The sequence below is a fragment of the Haliotis rubra genome, unplaced genomic scaffold (genome assembly GCF_003918875.1).
Source record: "Haliotis rubra isolate DU_JTF1 unplaced genomic scaffold, ASM391887v1 Scf677, whole genome shotgun sequence".
In the NCBI taxonomy this organism is placed as follows: Eukaryota; Metazoa; Mollusca; class Gastropoda; order Lepetellida; family Haliotidae; genus Haliotis; species Haliotis rubra.
The window spans coordinates 510,330-529,441 of record NW_025767387.1 but is presented as its reverse complement, the minus strand read 5'-3'; the positions used below and the strand labels follow the sequence as shown (position 1 = coordinate 529,441).

At 40.7% G+C, this 19,112-nt stretch overlaps 1 protein-coding gene across 1 annotated transcript; it reads right to left on the bottom strand.

Moving 5' to 3' along the window:
- Positions 1-5,176: 5,176 nt before the first annotated feature.
- Positions 5,177-7,484, bottom strand: LOC124257858 (inversin-like). Its single transcript, XM_046692003.1, has 2 exons — positions 7,311-7,484; positions 5,177-6,085 (listed from the first exon to the last, which is right to left on the bottom strand). The coding sequence occupies exons 1-2, from the start codon at positions 7,482-7,484 to the stop codon at positions 5,177-5,179; spliced, it is 1,083 nt and encodes a 360-aa protein (XP_046547959.1).
- Between the last annotated feature and the right edge of the window lie 11,628 nt (positions 7,485-19,112).

Genomic DNA, 19,112 nt, shown 5'->3' with positions numbered 1-19,112 from the left:
TGAGCTTCATGTAGGTGGAGACTGTGAGCTTCATGTAGGTGGAGACTGTGAGCTTCATGTAGGTGGGGACTGTGAGCTTCATGTAGGTGGAGACTGTGAGCTTCATGTAGGTGGGGACTGTGAGCTTCATGTAGGTGGGGACTGTGAGCTTCATGTAGGTGGAGACTGTGAGCTTCATGTAGGTGGGGACTGTGAGCTTCATGTAGGTGGAGACTGTGAGCTTCATGTAGGTGGGGACTGTGAGCTTCATGTAGGTGGAGACTGTGAGCTTCATGTAGGTGGAGACTGTGAGCTTCATGTAGGTGGAGACTGTGAGCTTCATGTAGGTGGAGACTGTGAGCTTCATGTAGGTGGGGACTGTGAGCTTCATGTAGGTGGAGACTGTGAGCTTCATGTAGGTGGAGACTGTGAGCTTCATGTAGGTGGAGACTGTGAGCTTCATGTAGGTGGAGACTGTGAGCTATGTAGGTGGGGACTGTGAGCTTCATGTAGGTGGGGACTGTGAGCTTCATGTAGGTGGGGACTGTGAGCTTCATGTAGGTGGGGACTGTGAGCTTCATGTAGGTGGAGACTGTGAGCTTCATGTAGGTGGAGACTGTGAGCTTCATGTAGGTGGAGACTGTGAGCTTCATGTAGGTGGAGACTGTGAGCTTCATGTAGGTGGGACTGAGACTGTGAGCTTCATGTAGGTGGGAGACTGTGAGCTTCATGTAGGTGGAGACTGTGAGCTTCATGTAGGTGGGAGACTGTGAGCTTCATGTGTAGTGGGGACTGTGAGCTTCATGTAGGTGGAGACTGTGAGCTTCATGTAGGTGGAGACTGTGAGCTTCATGTAGGTGGGGACTGTGAGCTTCATGTAGGTGGGGACTGTGAGCTTCATGTGGAGACTGACTGGTAGGTGGACTGTGAGCTTCATGTAGGTGGAGACTGTGAGCTTCATGTAGGTGGGGACACAGGTGTGAGAACTGTGAGCTGTGGGAGCTTCATGTGGTGGAGAGTGGAGACTGTGCAGGTGGAGACTTTCATGTAGGTGGGGACTGTGAGCTTCATGTAGGTGGAGACTGTGAGCTTCATGTAGGTGGAGAGCTTCATGTTATGTAGGTGGTAGGTGGAGACTGTGAGCTTCATGTAGGTGGGGACTGTGAGCTTTATGTACAGGTGTAAGTGGAGACCGTTTTTGACAGGTGTGTGCTTCACGTAGATGGGAACTGTGATTTTTATGTGGATGGGGACTGTGTGCTGTCAGCCATAAATATAGGTGGAAACTGTACTTCCTAAACTGTAGGTGGGGACTGTGAGCTTCATGTAGCATCACTACTGTAGGCTACCCACGGTGGGGACTGTGAACTTTGAACAGGACTATCCGGACTCCACCTTTCAGATAATGGGAAATGTGATTTTTATGCTACCATGCTATGTTTCATACCGTCAGCACAACTGTAAAGTGATACCGGAAAGCAGCTTACACATATAACCTTCTGCCCATGACAATGAAGTTCATTTCTTAACCAAAGTGTATGCTATTGTTCAGTGTTTATTAAGTGTTTTCTGTTCTCAGCTTTGGCATAACGTATATGCTCTTTGTGGCCACAGTGATGGCATAACTAGTGTTGTGGATTAATGCAATATAGTTTCTGAAAGTCCCCACTGTTCCAACTAGGGTGGTCCAGCTTGGGATATAGGTTGTCTATACTCTTCTTTTACTTCATGAGACTTAGCCCATTGAGTATGTTATGCATAGACTCAATCAACCTTGAAACTTGTTTAACTGTATCTCACAAAGGAAACAGTGCTATTGTACAAACGGTGTGAGTCATAATGATATCATTTGGGTAAGAGTACAAACGATGAAAAGTGAATTCGGCATCGTTGCGGAAAAGAAAGACCCCTCAACAAGAACGCCATCCTGATGAAACTGTTGCAAACCATCAACCGATCAACAACCCCAAATATAAATGTAAATATATACACAACAGATATGAAGCGACTTACCGCTGAGCAGAGAAACATATATACACCTGTGCATTAATTAAGCACCACCCTATTTTGAAAATACGATGAGATGCTACAGAAAACTTGGGGTATAGCCATCAATCTAATCAACCTGTAGTTAAAGAAGCTTTATCCACTGACAGTTTTACAAATACCATAATCTTTTCTATTCCTTATGAAAGAATATGTTGATGAAAATGTGATGGGACAGAATTTTTACCCAAAATAACTATTCCTCTCCTGCTCAAACTACACAATTAAATTATTAAATTAAGTTTTGACTAAAAATAACAATTTTGTTATATACCAAGATGACATTTACACATCAAGTAAGCTATAATTATGCATAAGCAGGAAGAACCCAAATGTGAAAGATTCAGATCCCTTTCCAACAATTCAGATTGCTAATTGACAAAAACTGAAAAAGGCCACATTAATAAGATTTTAGAATGTTTTTATTTAGGATTTTAAGTTTATTGTAATGAATAAACACTTCTCCTTACGGATACTGATAATTACAGCTAAAATATGTTGTTGTGTTTTACTTTTACTGCATTTTAAACTTTTCCTTTTTCTAAGAAATCTTAGTTTACAAAATTTCATCCATTCACAATAAAAACGAATTTATAGGCCACAGAACAATGAATTGTTACTTTCACTTTTCTAAATGAGGTAGCTTGTTTTAGGACGGAAAATCGCCTGTTTTAAATATAAGCAATTATCCTAATTAAAATACATAGTAATTTCAATGATGTTTCCGTTTTTGAAATGTTATATGCTTGCTCTATCAAATTATAAATGTCTTTTTTGGGGGAAAGAATTTCATTTCAGACAAAATGAATTGGTAAAAATACAGGTTGGTGCATATTTTATGCACATATGTATATATATGAATTTAATATAGGGTTCTGGATCCGAATATGTTAGGTTGATGTAATGGTAATGGTGAGAAATCTGTTCGACGACGTGCCTGCGGGTTTGTGACCCTTGTATTGGTCTTCCGGTCCTAGGCCTGTATGCTGTTGGGACAGTTTGTCGGCTTGTATGGCGATGGTGCACCTCGCAAATCCAATATTTCGTGCAACACGATTCTGTGTTGCACCGATATGCAACACCCCATTATATTTCACTCTTTCTCTCCGGTGAGTGGTAAATCGCGTCATGGCTGTTGTGTGTAAAGACAAACTTACAGTTCTGCACGTGTTAAATACTCAATTCTCAGATGTAGTTTCTTGTATGTTTGAGTGAAAAAAATCGGCAACTTTGAAAACCAAACAAAATGCAACACTTAATTTTCGTCAAATCATAATTCATGTAGCGCCCAAGGGATGTTCTCTCTACTAATATATGGCTTTTAAGCATACGATCGTGAATGAATACATATTTACTTTTGGTCACGATTGTTTGGCCCGAGTGGTTTTCTTTAACAGCCATAGTAAAGTTGGAAAATAATATTTATAATTTCAACATGGTTGATAATATTAACATCAAAGCAGCTCTGGTAATCGTTATTTAGAATTCACACACAATCTCAAGCAACACAGGAGTTTAATCAGTTATGTAGAGCATACAGTTCTCCTTCTCCTGGATCTATTTTACAGATGCATCCAAGGGTGACGACGTCAACTGAAGGGGCTAAATACTGCTACTGTTCCCCTTGAAAGGGCAACGATAAGTCCTCCTCATTCAAAGGAGAATGTATCTACAACCGTTTCTAACGTAGAATATTTATGATTCTATTTTGAACCGAAATTAAAGTCCTAGCAGTTGTCACTGACTTGAAAGAAGGTGTAAATCCTGCTGGTGTGTTGTGTACCTGGTCCCTGACAAAGGTGGCCAACATTTACTGATAGTACATTATAGCCTGTTGTTATCATGCATTATCCTGTGATATCGTTTTAATGGTTATATACTTACTTAATAAACAAATTTGTGATATTACTGTATTACATTTATGCATGTGTCATGTGTATTCTCATATAGTCACGTTATGGCTGAAATAGTGTCGATGTGTCATTTACTTTATCTCACTGAGACAGAGCTCTTTTCAAATGTCACAATTGTTTTATTTTCCCATCATTCATACGTTACATATATTTTGTCGAATGCAAACTATAGAATGATATTTATTAATTTCTAAGGTTACGAATACGTGTACATATTTAAGAAATACAGTTCGCTCTACCACCATGTATAGTGTAATAAAGCACACTTTCTCCCTGAACTATTACAACGTTAAAGCGTGCTCGGGATTTAATGTTGTAATAGTTCAGGGCGAAACTGTATTTCTTTTCTAAGATGCCAAATGTAATACTTTCTAAGGATAATGACGATTAATCTAAGGCAGAAAACAAACGACATGTCGGTGGCCTAAATTACGAATCCTCGCACTGGGCTAACTGACGTGCTGTTCTATTGACGTGTCTGCCCCCCTACGATAAGACGAACGTTACCAGAAAAGCAACTGATAAACAGTTTGATGACGGTTTACGGACGGGTTAAATATCTTATCTAAATTATGTTAATTGCATCTGTGACATCCGTACATCCAGATGAAGGTGACTAGTCAATCGACATTCCACGATTGCATTGTGGGAATGTAGACATTGCGAACGTTACCGTGTCGTTGTAAAATTGTCAGTCGAACTGAGACATTATATCCGTTTGAAAAAATAAACGTATTGTTTCCACCAGTGATGTTAGCTGAGTGAAGCAACTGCAAACCAAGAAACCGATTGCAACGGAGTACTTTACTGTAGGAGACTGTACGAGGCGATGACAATTTGCATACATCGTGACGTCGGTTACATTGTGACGTAATGCAAAAGTGTTCGATTACGAGGGCGCAGACTAGAATGGTGCAGTGACGCCAATGCATTGTGACGTAATGCAAAAAGTGCACATCATCGTCTGATAAAGTACTGTCGGCGCCTTCTATCTTTCACTGAAGCATCTTCGAAACTCCCATACAAAAGTTTTTGAGAAATTGTGATAACACTTGTGTTGCAAAGTGACATTGCCATAACCTAAAAACCTGACTGTATCATACTTGAATCTGTTTGCCATGAAAGTGTGTAACAAAGTGAATTTAACACGGAAATGTTCATTAAAATGGTGAATGTATCTATCACGTAAGTCTCTGAATCAATGACAATGTCTGTACAAATTGACAAAAACCACAATATTAAAGAAGGTCAAGAATATGTAATAGTCCATGGGACTTTGCAGTATCTGCTGCTGTTTTTCCTTTCTTGTTCCTGGCATTAATGTCAACTGAGTCCTGTGCGAGGACATACTTCACCACCTCTATATTACCTCCCTCACAGGCAGTGTGAAGGAGGTGGTTGCCACTGACATCAACCAGTGACACGTCAGCTCCTTTACTCAGGAGGAAGACTACCACTTCCTTATGTCCATTTTTTGCCGCCTCCATCACAGGAGTCCTACCCCGGAAGTCTCTACTATTGATGCCCACATTGTCCTGTGCAAGGACATACTTCACCGTCTCCACATCTCCTCCCTGACAGGCAAAGTGAAGGAAGTTCCTACCTTTTTCATTGACCAGTGACACATTAGCCCCTGATCTCACGAGGAGCTCTACCACGTCCTTATGTCCAGTTTCTGATGCAACCATCAGCGGTGTTCTCATCATCTTGTCTCCTCTGTTAATGTCCAATATATTTTGCGAGAGGACATACTTCACTATTTCCACATATCCTGCCCGACAAGCAGCGTGGAGGACATTATGACCTCTTTGATCGACCAGTGACATATCAGCTCCTTCACTCACGAGGAAGTCTAGAACTCCCCTATGCCCGTTCTTTGCTGCTAACAACATAGGAGTCATCCTCCTAAAACCTCTACTATTGATGTCCACATTGACCTGTTCGAGGACCTGCTTCACCGCCTCCACATCTCCGCTCCGACAGGCACCGAGAAGTTTTTTGTTACGTCTTTTGTTGCCTTTTTTATTGATCAGTGACATATCAGCTCCTTTACTCGGGAGCTCTACTACTCCCTTATATCCCCTTACTGATGCAACCGTCACCGGTGTCTTCCTTGACAAGTGTGGACTGTTGATGTCGATTATGTTCTGAAATCAAAAGTGCAATATTTTGTACTTGGGTTTACTTCCTAAAAAACGAAGCAGCAGGGATACCGAACCCAGTCAGAGCAGGTGGGCGTGCACTCAAGTGTAACGGCTGGTTCATTTGCCAATGCCCTCATGGCTCATTGTGTGTGTATATATAAAGATGTTGGATTTTGTAAATACATGCTCATTTTTGTGCATGACATTTTGCAATCAACAGACATCATAACATGTTATGTGTACAAGTATAACACCTGCCTGTCTGTGTAATTACATAACGTGACAGAGACCGAACTCGGGCCACAAATCAATGCGGATTGCATATGCTGTATAGCCTGATAGGTGTTAAGTTCAAATTGCATGTGGTCAGTGATAGCAGCTGTGTATTGAATATTGTCATTAGCAGACAGGCAGGCAGACACACAGGTGTCAATAAAACAAGACATTGAGTTTTGTCTGTGACAGAGACATATCTATATCACAGTTAGAAATTCTGTCAACGCTAAATAATGACATTGCTTTTAAGTATCGAACTGAGAAAGTGACTTGGTGGGAAGAACGTGGGGTAAAATAGACAAATGAAATTATGTAAACAGTTAAATCGGTAATCTACTGCCATAACATATAAAAAGCTCGCGCCTGTGAAATATCAACAAAACATTAGAAAAATAACTCACACCAAAGCTTTCACCGAGTATTCCTAGCTGCGCGAACCTATTTCACTGTGCATGTGCTATGAGCGCAGCCCAGCTGTTGAAACCACTTTTCCCCCAAGTGCTGGGGGAAAATTAGCGAATCGTTTGAACTCCGATCTCGCGCGGGTTTTTCATCACGTTATTTTCCAACTTTATAAGCTGAATTTGCATTTTTGATGGTTTGTTTCGGTAAGTCCATACCGAAAGGTATCATAATCTTACGTTGCATGTGACCTTTAAGAAGAAGGGTTAATAAAAACTTTATGTAACCTTTGTCAAATTACTATGAATGAAACAAAGACACATATTGTTTCAGTATATATGTTCTGCAAGTGAATATATGTATATGTCTTTGGGACCATTTCAACAGTTTGACACACATTTACAAACATCCATTAAACACAAAATGAAGGCAAGTCTCATGACGAATACACTTGCCACTTCTCTTCCTGTTGTATCGTTCATTTAACTACACATATCTACAGACACATTCACACCTTGCAACACTTCCATTTTACATAGACATAACTTACATGCGATTGATTCTCAGAACGGCCGTCGCGTCCGCCTGTCCTCTCAATCTTCTTTGATTCACTTGTTCGATGACAGTGTGCGAAAATGAAGGAATCGTCGTTACAGTCAAGCTGGCACGTCTTCATGTCGATGTTTCTAAAAATGATTGCCTTCTCCTTCATATTCCCTGTCATCTTAAGTCCACATTCCTTTGAGCTGCATGTGGAAAGTACAAACATGTAAACGGCTACTACTAAAGCACTCTGGAGAGAGTTATTTAAACAGAATGGCATCATCTTGAAGTAATCACAGAAGAGCAAAGGGACTGAGCACTGGTTAGAGGCTGCTGATCAACGGTTCAGAGATCACTGTCATAGGTATTCTGAGTTCTTCTTTTACGTGGATGCATCCGGGACATCACGTGGCATAACACACAAGTGAAATCAATAAAGAACAAGGCTTGATATGTCACTGCCATATATACGACAGTATGTTTATTTCTATGCAAACCGAATGGCTTACTAGTCCAGGGCGATCAACACAAAAGGTCCATCAACAACTCTACCAACAACCCAGCAGGTCCACCAGCTTCACTATAAACAACCCAACAGGTCCACCAGCTTCACTATAAACAACCCAACAGGTCCACCACATTCACTATAAACACTCCAACAGGTCCACCTCCTTCACTATAAATAACCCAAAAGGTCCACCACCTTCACTATAAATGCCCCAACAGGTCCACCACCTTCACTATAAACAACCCAACAGGTCCACCACCTTCACTATAAGCAACCCAACAGGTCCACCACCTTAACTATAAACTACACAACAGGTTCACCACCTTCACTATAAATAACCCAAAAGGTCCACCACCTTCACTATAAATGCCCCAACAGGTCCAGCGTCTTCACTATAAACAACCAAACAGGTCCACCACATTCACTATAAACACACCAACAGGTACATCACAATCATTATACAAAACGCCACAGGTCCACCGCCTTCACTATAAATAACCCAACAGGTCCACCACCTTCACTATTAACAACCCAACAGGTCCAACACATTTACTATAAACACTCCAACAGGTCCACCTCCTTCACTATAAATAACCCCAAAGGTCCACCACCTTCACTATAAATGCCCCAACAGGTCCACCACCTTCACTATAAACAACCCAACAGGTCCACCACCTTAACTATAAACTACACAACAGGTCCACCACCTTCACTATAAATAACCCAAAAGGTCCACCACCTTCACTATAAATGCCCCAACAGGTCCACCACCTTCACTATAAGCAACCCAACAGGTCCACCTCCTTCACTATAAACAACCCAACAGATCCACCACCTTCACTATAAACAACCCAACAGGTCCACCACCTTAACTATAAACTACACAACAGGTCCACCACCTACTCCACCTGCAATCCAACAGGTCCACCACCTTCACTATAAACAATCCAACAGGTCCACCACCTTCACTATAAACAACCCAACAGGTCCACCACATTCACTATAAACAACCCAACAGGTCCACCACCTTCACTATAAACAACCCAACAGGTCCACCACCTTAACTATAAACTACACAACAGGTCCACCACCTACTCCACTTGCAATCCAACAGGTCCACCACCCTCACTATAAACAATCCAACATGTCCACCACCTTCACTATAAACAACCCAACAGGTCCACCACATTCACTATAAACAACCCAAAAGGTCCACCACCTTCACTATAAACTACACAACAGGTCCACCACCTACTCCACCTGCAATCCAACAGGTCCACCACCCTCACTATAAACAATCCAACAGGTCCACCACCTTCACTATAAACAACCCAACAGGTCCACCACATTCACTATAAACAACCCAAAAGGTCCACCACCTTCACTATAAACAACCCAAGAGGTCCTCCTCCTTCACTATAAATAACCCAACAGGTCCACCACCTTCACTATAATCATCCCAACAGGTCCACTACATTCACTATAAACAACGCCACAGGTCCACCACATTCACTATAATCATCCCAACTGGTCCACCACATTCACTATAAACAACCCAACAGGTCCACCTTCTTCACTATTAGCATCCCATCAGGTCCACCACCTTCACTATAAACAATCCAACAGGTCCACCACCTTCACTATAAGCATCCCATCAGGTCCACCACCTTCACTATAAACAACCCAACAGGTCCACCACCTTGACTATAAACAACACAACAGGTCCACCACCTACTCCACCTGCAACCCAACAGGTCCACCACCCACACCATCAACAACCCAAGTAAACTTAATGCAACATTTGCGTTTTGGACAAGTGGTCTAGGGATCAAGTGGTGAAGAGTTTTTTCCCTTAAAAATGCCATGTGTGACAGTTGCCTACAACACTGACAAATAAAATATGTTCAATTTTTGGAGAACCCACATGGCATAAAGTCCACTTGTCTCAACTACAGTCCGTTTTAAGCAAAATTGTACCGATGGCATGGCAAATGAATATATAATCGAAAGTAACAATACTTCTTGAATGGCATCAATGTCAGACATTTGTGCACAACAAAACGTCACTTGAATTTCAGACACTCTCATGAAGAAGAGGAGAAGTTGTTTAGTAAACGATCATGTAAATGTTCGCGGAACAAAGGGGTAGTCTCATTGCCATTGTCACTTTCAAATAAAATAACAATTTTCACTTGTTTCATAAAATCAATCAAAACAAACCTAAACGAAAATAAACACAGCAATAATTAAAGTTAAAGTTTAGACAGTGACTTTTAAGACTGCTAGCTCATCAGTGAGACTGTTGCATAAAACATCATTTTTGCCCGTCCAAGAACAGGTTTGTGGAAGAGAGACCCGCGTGTGCCATCAATGTTTAATGTTCCATGCTATAATTGTCTATTTTCAACCTTCTATCTCTTTTCCCTACTGTTATTGTTTTACACTTAATCTTTTAAAAATTAGTGCCTTGGTACCCAATTAATCACGTACCAGACTACATTTGACGGTGTGTATTGTTCAACTTTACACTGTAGAGCAATAAAGGTGAAATATTCTTTAAGTGCTGTAGATAAAAGATTATGTATTTCCTTTAAGGTCCTGACTAAACAAAGATATTTACGGTCACCTCAAAGTGTTGACTCTGCAACGCTCACAATAAAAGATCTAAATGTGTTACAACAGATGAATCAACATGCAAAACCACACGCTTTTTGTTTTTAATTGTCCTTTATTGTTTTTTTTCATTTACTGTTTTTATTTATCTTCTTGGTACGCATTCGCAATTTACAATCAAATTCACTCTCTCACTCACAGTTGAGTCACTTGAGCGGTAAAATGACAAGAAGAGCACAATATCATAAACATGTCAGTTTGCATTGTATTGTGTAAACAAATCTATTTAAATGGTAAGCCGTTTCAATATCTTACTGGACATGCTTCATGTCAGGTTGTGTCTTTCCTAGACGGACTTTGTTAACCCTATACTTTTTTATTATTATGATACTGTTAAGTATTCTTGATAAGACTTGTTTCCACACTTCGTTTAATTTTGGACAACTGTACAAAAATGAGCTACTTTGCATTGTACAATGAACAATATTGTATTGAAACCATTGATGTTTACAGTTTGCAAGAGCTCTGAAAGGAACTTTGTGGACAATTGTCCAGTACTCATCACTTACAGTTTCCTGAAGTGCCTTTTTCCACTTTATCCTATATTTTTATTCTAATTACTTTGAGATTTTCGAGTTTGTCATAAGATATTCTGCTTCCTTTCTCGCTTCTAATCAGATGTTTTCTTTCTATATTAATTTAATGATACAGTTTTCATCGTATCGCGGCAAATGTATTTCCGGTTTTCGCATGGGACACTCTTCCTAAAGGCGATTGGCGAAGTATTTTTGCATTTCCTAGAAATAGTTTTTGGAAGGTGCTCTGTCAGGTTCCTCTGTCTCCGAAGAACGGGAGATTTGTACCACCATATTTCAGAGGAATCTGTGTGACATATCAGTGACAGTTGCATAAAACATCATCTGTGCCCATTTAAGAAAAGGTTTGTGGGAGAGAGACCCGTATGTGGCATCAATACGTAATGTTCCATACTATAATTGTATATTTCCAACCTGGTCTACTTATCGGTTCAACTAAGTTTATTGTTTCACACTTAATCTTTCCAAAATTAGTATTTTTGCAACCAATTATTCACGACCTACACCAGATATGACTTCATTTATTTGTTCATTTTCACATAGTACAGTGACAAAAGTGAAATATTCATAAAGTGCTGCAGATATGAGAATATATATTTTCCTATCTGTCCTGACTGACAAAGATATTTACGGTCCTCTCAAAGAGTTGACTTTGCAACGCTCACAATAAAGGATCTAAATGTGTTAAAACAAATGAATCAGCATGCACAGGACACATGATTTTTGGTTATATTTTTTGTTTTGATTTACATCATCTGGGTACATAGTCACAATTTACCACCAAAATCACTCACAGTTGAGTAAAATGTCATAAACATGTCATTTCGCAGTTTATTTATAAATTGAATCTACCCAAATTGCATTTCGTTTCAATGCCTCCTTGGATATGTTTATTGTGAGTTTGTGTCTTTTTTAGTCATGATTTGTTAATGCTATACTTTGTGATTTTTATGATACGGTTGAGTACATGGTTTCTTTTTCCTCATTTCCAACAATTAGTTTTAGCTTACTGAGTTCGTTTTAGTTGGAGGATTTGTTTTGAATTCTTGATATGACTTGTTTCCGCACTTCATTTTATACTGTGGCCCCCTTGAAGGGCAACCTCCTCGTTGTGGGTGCTGGGTAACGCTAATAGCTATTCGCTCTCATCCAACGTGTGGACCCGGGTTCGAATAGGTCCACAGCACCCCATTGCTTGTCATAAGTGGCGACCGAATTGGGCAACCTGTATCGGAGGAGGGAATGATTCTGGTGGTTGAGGGCGCTGGTTCCAGGAATAGCGTTCGTTTGCCCAACACTTCTCTTCAGCCCTGACTTCACCAAGGCGGGTGGGAGAATGGCCTGATTCTACCAATTGGCTGGTCATGCCAATCCCATTGCATGTATATCGTTCTGCACAATCCATTATTCTATTAAATGTTATTGTCAGATGTCTTGGCTTCATGATGTTTCCTTCGAAATTCAAAGTAGAACTTTCATTTTGTAAGTTGCCTAGAGTCATATGCCCAGAGGGCCGTGGCTCATTTGCCAATCTGGTGATTAATTATTAATATTCTACTGCTGGAGTATATCATCCGAGTATCCTTGGTGCAGCAAATCGGAGGCCCGATTCTTTTTAGCATTGTCCTTGTGATACTGCGTGGAGCGTTTGGAGCTCGGATGATGAGCGATAGTTTATCGTTCATCTATCAACATGTTCACACATTTAAGTCAGTAGCATTCATTTATAAAATTCAGCCTTTGAAAAGTGAGCCAATTGCTGAGAGGCATCTGTGAACAACACTGCAGTAAAACCGTTAATGTTTACAGTTTGCAATAGGTCTGAAAGGAGTTTGAAGGACAACTGTCAGGATTCACCATGTACAGAATCCTTAAGTATATTTTCCTGTTTACTTTAAAGTTTCATCAGTATATCATAAGATATTCTGTTGCCTCTCTCGCATCTAATAAGATATTTTCTTTCAATATAAATTAATTTAAGTTAATTTAAAATATGTTTTAAACATTTCATATTGACGACATATTGCAAGATAGTTTGCAATACAAACGTTTTTTTCCAAAACTTAAAACGTCGGAGACAGCCTGACAGAATGGCTGCCCAAGTTTATTCCATTTTTGCATAATGGGGGTAGTATATATATTTCCGATGCGTATGTTTTCATTGTACCAGATTGTTTGTGTCAGTGAATCGTCATCGTTATATGTGATGTAGTTAGACAAGGAAAGAACTACAACCCACACTTTGTTGATGTTCTCGTGAAACTGGCTTACTGCCCCTTCATATACTGATACTGAGCAAGTTTGAGAATTGTGTGACCTTAAATATATTTTGCCATTCATGCGCTAATTTAAGTAAGTTTTATTTGTCTTTTTGTCAAATGATTCGTCTTTTACATATGAATGAATTTTCGTTTCAGTGTTTTTCTTTTTTTGTTAGTTTTACTATACCCTTAACCCAATTTATTGGTCTATATCATATACTCTTCGAGGAAATATGTCTATGAGAACAGCTGCTAATGGCTATCCGACGCACCTAACCTCAATGGGTGAAACGTACAAGAGCAAACGACCTCTTTCTTTGGAAGCAGAGGAACTAAATTCTAATATCGTGTGATCTGAAGAATCGCTCTAAACGGAATAACAAAAAGAACAAGAACAATTATAGAACTTGAGTTGATGATGATCCTCACAAACCTGAGTATGTCATGAGCACAGAACCCCGTTCTGCAGCATTTAGTTTTTATCAGAGAACAGCAAAGGTAAAGGCCTGATGATTCTTCTCGGTGGAAATACGTCAGTCAAATGCGGCTGCTCCCCGAAGCTGGTAAAACACTGAGTTACATGACTACAGGTAGACAGGAATGTTTTACCTGCGCAGACCAGCCCGGTAGTGAACTATTTATCCTGGAGAATGGATTTACACCAGGATGAGATAGAGTAACCAGTCAAATCATTTGTGAATTATTATGACCCTAACACGATATATTTTGACATTCAAGTAAGCTTAATTTATCCTTTGGCCAAGTGTCTCGCCTTCATAAAACAGTAACAATTAATTATATTTTAGTATGTTATGTTTCAGCAAATTGGTTGGTGTAACTCTTTCTTTATGTCTATGAGTGAGTTTAGTTGTACGCCACACTCAGCAATATACCAGCTATATGGCGACTAAGTCTATGAGAAACAGCTGTAACTGGCAGAAAGCCCATTCTTCCCCTCAGGTTGAAACATACACGAGCAAACGACCTCACTCCCTGAGAACAGAGGGACTGAATTGTAATATCGTGTGCTCTGAAGAATCACTCGAAATTGATTCCAACGAGAATGAAAGTGAAATCCTATTTCATATAACAATAAAAAGAACAACTACAATCATAGTACTTGCGTTGATGATGAGCTAGCAAAGGCTGACTATGCCACGACCACACAACCTTGCTCTCCTGCCTTTCATTATAATCAGCAAATCGAATCACAATGGCTTGATGATTCTGTGTGGTGAGAATACGTCAGTCAATTGCGGCTAATCCCCGAAAGTAGTTGAGCTGAGTTGATTTGGGCTTTACGCCACATCGGCATTGTTCCAGCCAAATAGTGACGAGACCATGTCTGAATTCATAAACATTTTAAGTACAAGTACCAATAAGTTCTATTTTGAAAACATATATATTCATTGCATTATTATTTAAAACAGAAAATGTCATAGCACCAAATTCAAAAGCGATTAATTCGTTAATCACATTACATAGTGACAATTTATGATAGAGGTCAACTTCCCTCACGTAGATAACAATGAGATGCCGCTCACGCGGAAAAACAGGTCTTTCAGATTTCTCGCATCATAACGTGAGTCTCTTGCATTTGAAAAGTCCGCACAGTCAAGCAGAGTATGCTTGATGGTGAACACTTCATCGAAAGAGACACACATGGGAGGTCCATCCTATCCGTTTTCAGCAGATGATAATGAGTAAACTGACTGTGGCTAATACGACATCATTGTAAAATTACCTCATCACGTCTTGACTGACATTCCAAGTAGGTGTAACCAATTCATGAAGTTTATTCCTCCCTACTTGGGTGTTCCACCTCTTTTGCATGAGTTCCCGAACATAACTTTTGATAGTGAGTTTGAAGTCACTGTACATACGGAATCAGGACTGGACCTTGCCAAGAGCTGCTTTAGCTGCAGCATCGGCCTCTGGGTTGCCTGCTATGCCGACGTGACCCAGCAACCAGCAGAGGACGATGTCACATGGGCCAGTAGAAAGATCTTTGTAAAGTTCGAAAATGTCTAGGATGATAGGTTGAGCCATTTTCGTTCAAACATCACGGCCGCATCATCCACAACAATCCAAATCCCTTCGCCGACCTGACAGTGCACAATTGGCTATGGAAAACAAGACTTTTTGCCAGAAGACCAGTTCAACTTCACGTCGTGACAATGCTCAATCTCAGGTTGCACGTGTTTGACAGGTCTTCCTCCAGCATTGTTGTTACCTTGGCCTTCACGATCACCGGATTTGTGCCCCATTGAACATATGTGGGATACTCTTGATCGACGCGTAATCCTCCACCTCAGTCAATACAAGAACTGCACACAGCACTTCAGCAACACTATCAAAACATTCCTCAAGACAGCATTCGGTATTTCCTTTCTTCTATGCGTCATCGCTGTCAAGCCGTTATCGATGCTCATGGTGGTCACACCAGATACAGACATTTTACACTTGACTAAGTGGCTTTAATAGCCCTCTGTGGTTTTATCAAACGCTTTCTGGATAATCATGTTTTGGAAATTTGTAAAGTGATGATTTAACTGAGCAATGATGTATGTTTGAATCAGTTATATGCACTCAGTAAGTAAACTCCAAAACACCATGTCAAGTTTCCCATTTTGAAGAGTATATATATATATACTGAAAGGCAAAAGAAACTATTGGAAATAACATTTAAGTATCAGTGGATCATTTGAACCTATTTGTTTCAAAATATACACCGGAAGTTTATCCCGGTAGTATAGCCTGTATTGCCCAATAAAGTATTGTTTGAGATTAAGGTTAGAAATGTTTTTGTTTGTGGAAAGGGAAGACTTCGCACAAACACAACATTGAAATCGAGATGCGCATGCATCATGCATGCATTCAGGCATAAATTGCCGGCTTGAATGGCAATCGTTTACTTGTATTCTAAACACAGCAGCTATGGCTATGGCGCTAGACTTTGTGTGCTTGTAAACGTCAGTTTATTAGATGTTTACGGGCGCACCATACAGAGTTTGTTCGGTGTTAGGGCACAACAGACTCCAGAATCCCTTCCTTTTTCATGTCTGTCTCGTGGCTTTCGGACGGAAGGTAAACATCTGAGATCTGCGCCATTGCTTCCCTCAAGGTTTTGCAAAACTGACATACTGTTTCAGGAATTGTAATGAAAACACTACATCGGCACGCATTAATCGAACTTTTCCTTCCATTTCGTGATACACACTGGATACGTTCGCCATATATTGACAATGTTTCAAATATGAGCAAGGGTCTGTTGTAATGATTCTTTAAAATGTTGATAGAGTTTTCAACCACAAATATATGTCAGAACGTATTGCCGAAACTGTAGTACATACAAACATCATATGCATAAATACCAAAGTTCACCTTGAGTGCCTGTCACGGCACTATGTCCACCTTGGGAGGAGTATACGTCGCCATCCTAGGGAAATGTGACGACCTCCTTACCTTCAGCACAATGGTAAGCGATCAAATACTGTAAACACAATTGTGCAACTAAAGGGTGCATCTTCATGTAACCAAAATAAAAGTATGGCGCGGTGGGCGACTTGGCTAAGGCGCCAGGCTAGTGATCCAGCGAGGTTGAGGTGCCGGGATCGAGCCCACCTGTTACCGGGTGTAAAAACCTTAGAGTCAAATTTGTGTGCAGACTCTTTCAGTATTGTCACAACCTCTAGTGTACAGTACACAACCCTGTGCACATAAACGAACCCACGAATCCGTTGCTATATGACCAGATATTGGCCACATGTATACGTGCAAACACCTAGAAGCAGGTACAGCAACGTGCAGTGAACTTGGAAAAGTACTGTGACTATATGTCCCAGTCCACCCAGCATTGAATGGGTACCTCGTTAGGATGAGAAAGCCACAATAACTCGGTGCGCCCATTGGCAGAAAGAGTTGTATACTCCCCAGGGAGTTAAGATTGATAATACGATGTGCCGTTGAGATTGACATCCAATGATCGAGGATGCATGCACTAGTTGCGTGCATATGTGCGGTAAATACATATCCTATAATAATAATGTGGAGGCTCTTCATGATAAAATTTTATTGTGTACTTTTGCACATATTTATTTTTCGGATGATCCTCTGGTGGAATTCCGCAGTTATTTTAAGCGTGCCAAGGTTGTTGGACAGAACCTGAAATTTGAGGTTGACTTTGCTGATGGCGATGTACTGCTGGACGGTACAGCGATGGGAGTAAACCAGGTGAAGTCCTTCACCAAGTCTGCCCAGAGTCGGTCTTTCGTGGAGAAGCTTTCTGAGCAGCCATTGCATAGTGTGTACATGCAGAGTGTGGAACAGAATAGCAATCCCACCGACTCCTTCGCCTGGATGAAGTCGTCTGGTCTCAAATGTGAAACTGAGGCCTTCCTTTTCGCTGCTCAGGACCAGTCACTTCCCACTCGCAATCGCCTAAATGCGATTCTAAAAGAAAATATTTCCATGAAATGTCGATTATGCAATGAATTTACAGAGACTGTCAGACACCTTGTCAGTGGATGCCCTTTCTTGGCACAAACAGCATATCTTCATAGACATGATGACATGGCTCGTTGCTTTTACTACCGTCTTCGTCATACCTGTGGCTTTGACACCAAGGTCCAACCATGGTACGACCCTCAACATGTCCAGGGCGTCATGGAAAATGATGCTTTCAAACTTCTGTGGAATAGGCGCATATACAGCCTCAGAAGAATTCCAGCCAACAAACCTGATCTTGTCCTTTTTGATAAAGGCAATAAAGGTGTTTATATCATTGAATTTTCTGTCCCTTTTGACAGCAATGTGATTTGCAAGATTCAGGAAAAGCATGATAAATATGCGGACCTCGCCTTTGAAATGTCTCGCTTGCATCCCAAGTACACTGTCGTCAGCCTCCCAATTGTTCCCGTGCCCTTGGTTTTGTACCTCCTGATCTCTTGGCGTGGGTCTTCCACAGGGAGCACAGCCCTTCTGACACTCTTGGTAATGCAGAAGGCTGCAGTCTTGGGGAGCCTTCATATTCTCCGGAAAGCTCTTGGTGGGTTGGACTAGGCAGTGTTTCCTGGGAGAAGTCCCATTCGCTGTCTGGGCTGCGTGTAGAGGGGGTGAGGGCCCTGAGCTGATGATGAGCCTTACCAGCCTGACTGTGCCAGAATTCCCCGAACCCTCTCTGCTGCATTTTCATCTTTAATCTGTAAAACATTATAATAATAATAATTCATTAGTTTTATTCAAATCAGTTTAATCTGACCTGATCAGCTATGGCCGTGGGAGTCATGCCAATGCACGCTTATCAGAAGGCTACACAGAGTACTTGATCGAGACGGTCTATTGCCAAATTTCAATGTTATTTGTTTGTGCCACATTGGCACAGTGGGTTTGATCCCTGACTTTGTTTGCTCGCGATTAGATGCCTGATTCTAACTATGTGGGTTCAATTCTTGAAGGCGATTCAGTACCTAACAAGTACAAGAATCTCTACTTGACTGTGGTAGTATAATCCGAACTATAACATCTGTTGCATCTGACTAGTTTGTGACTACCGTTGTATGTTCGTATTACCATATATTTCAACGGCATCGTTTGCCTTGACATTGCTCTTTCAAAACAATATTTTCATGAAAAACGTAACAAAGGTGTTCACGTGTCCACTATATATTTTCGTGAAAGTTTACATAATGCAATTTTATCTTGAAGGTACGATATTTGAGAGGTCAAAATATGCCTACCGTAATCTCTCAACATGACTTCACAAGTGTGCATCTCACAGAAGTATTTTGAGGTCAGAGAATTGTGTTGACCTCCCTGAGAGATTACTTGTT

Excerpts from the sequence above, each read along its gene's own strand:
- LOC124257858 (XM_046692003.1), bottom strand. The coding sequence starts at position 7,484 with ATGACAGGGAATATGAAGGAGAAGGCAATCATTTTTAGAAACATCGAC. Across the intron at positions 6,086-7,310 it reads GTTCTGAGAATCAATCGCAT|AACATAATCGACATCAACAG; the intron begins GTAAGTTATGTC and ends TTTTGATTTCAG.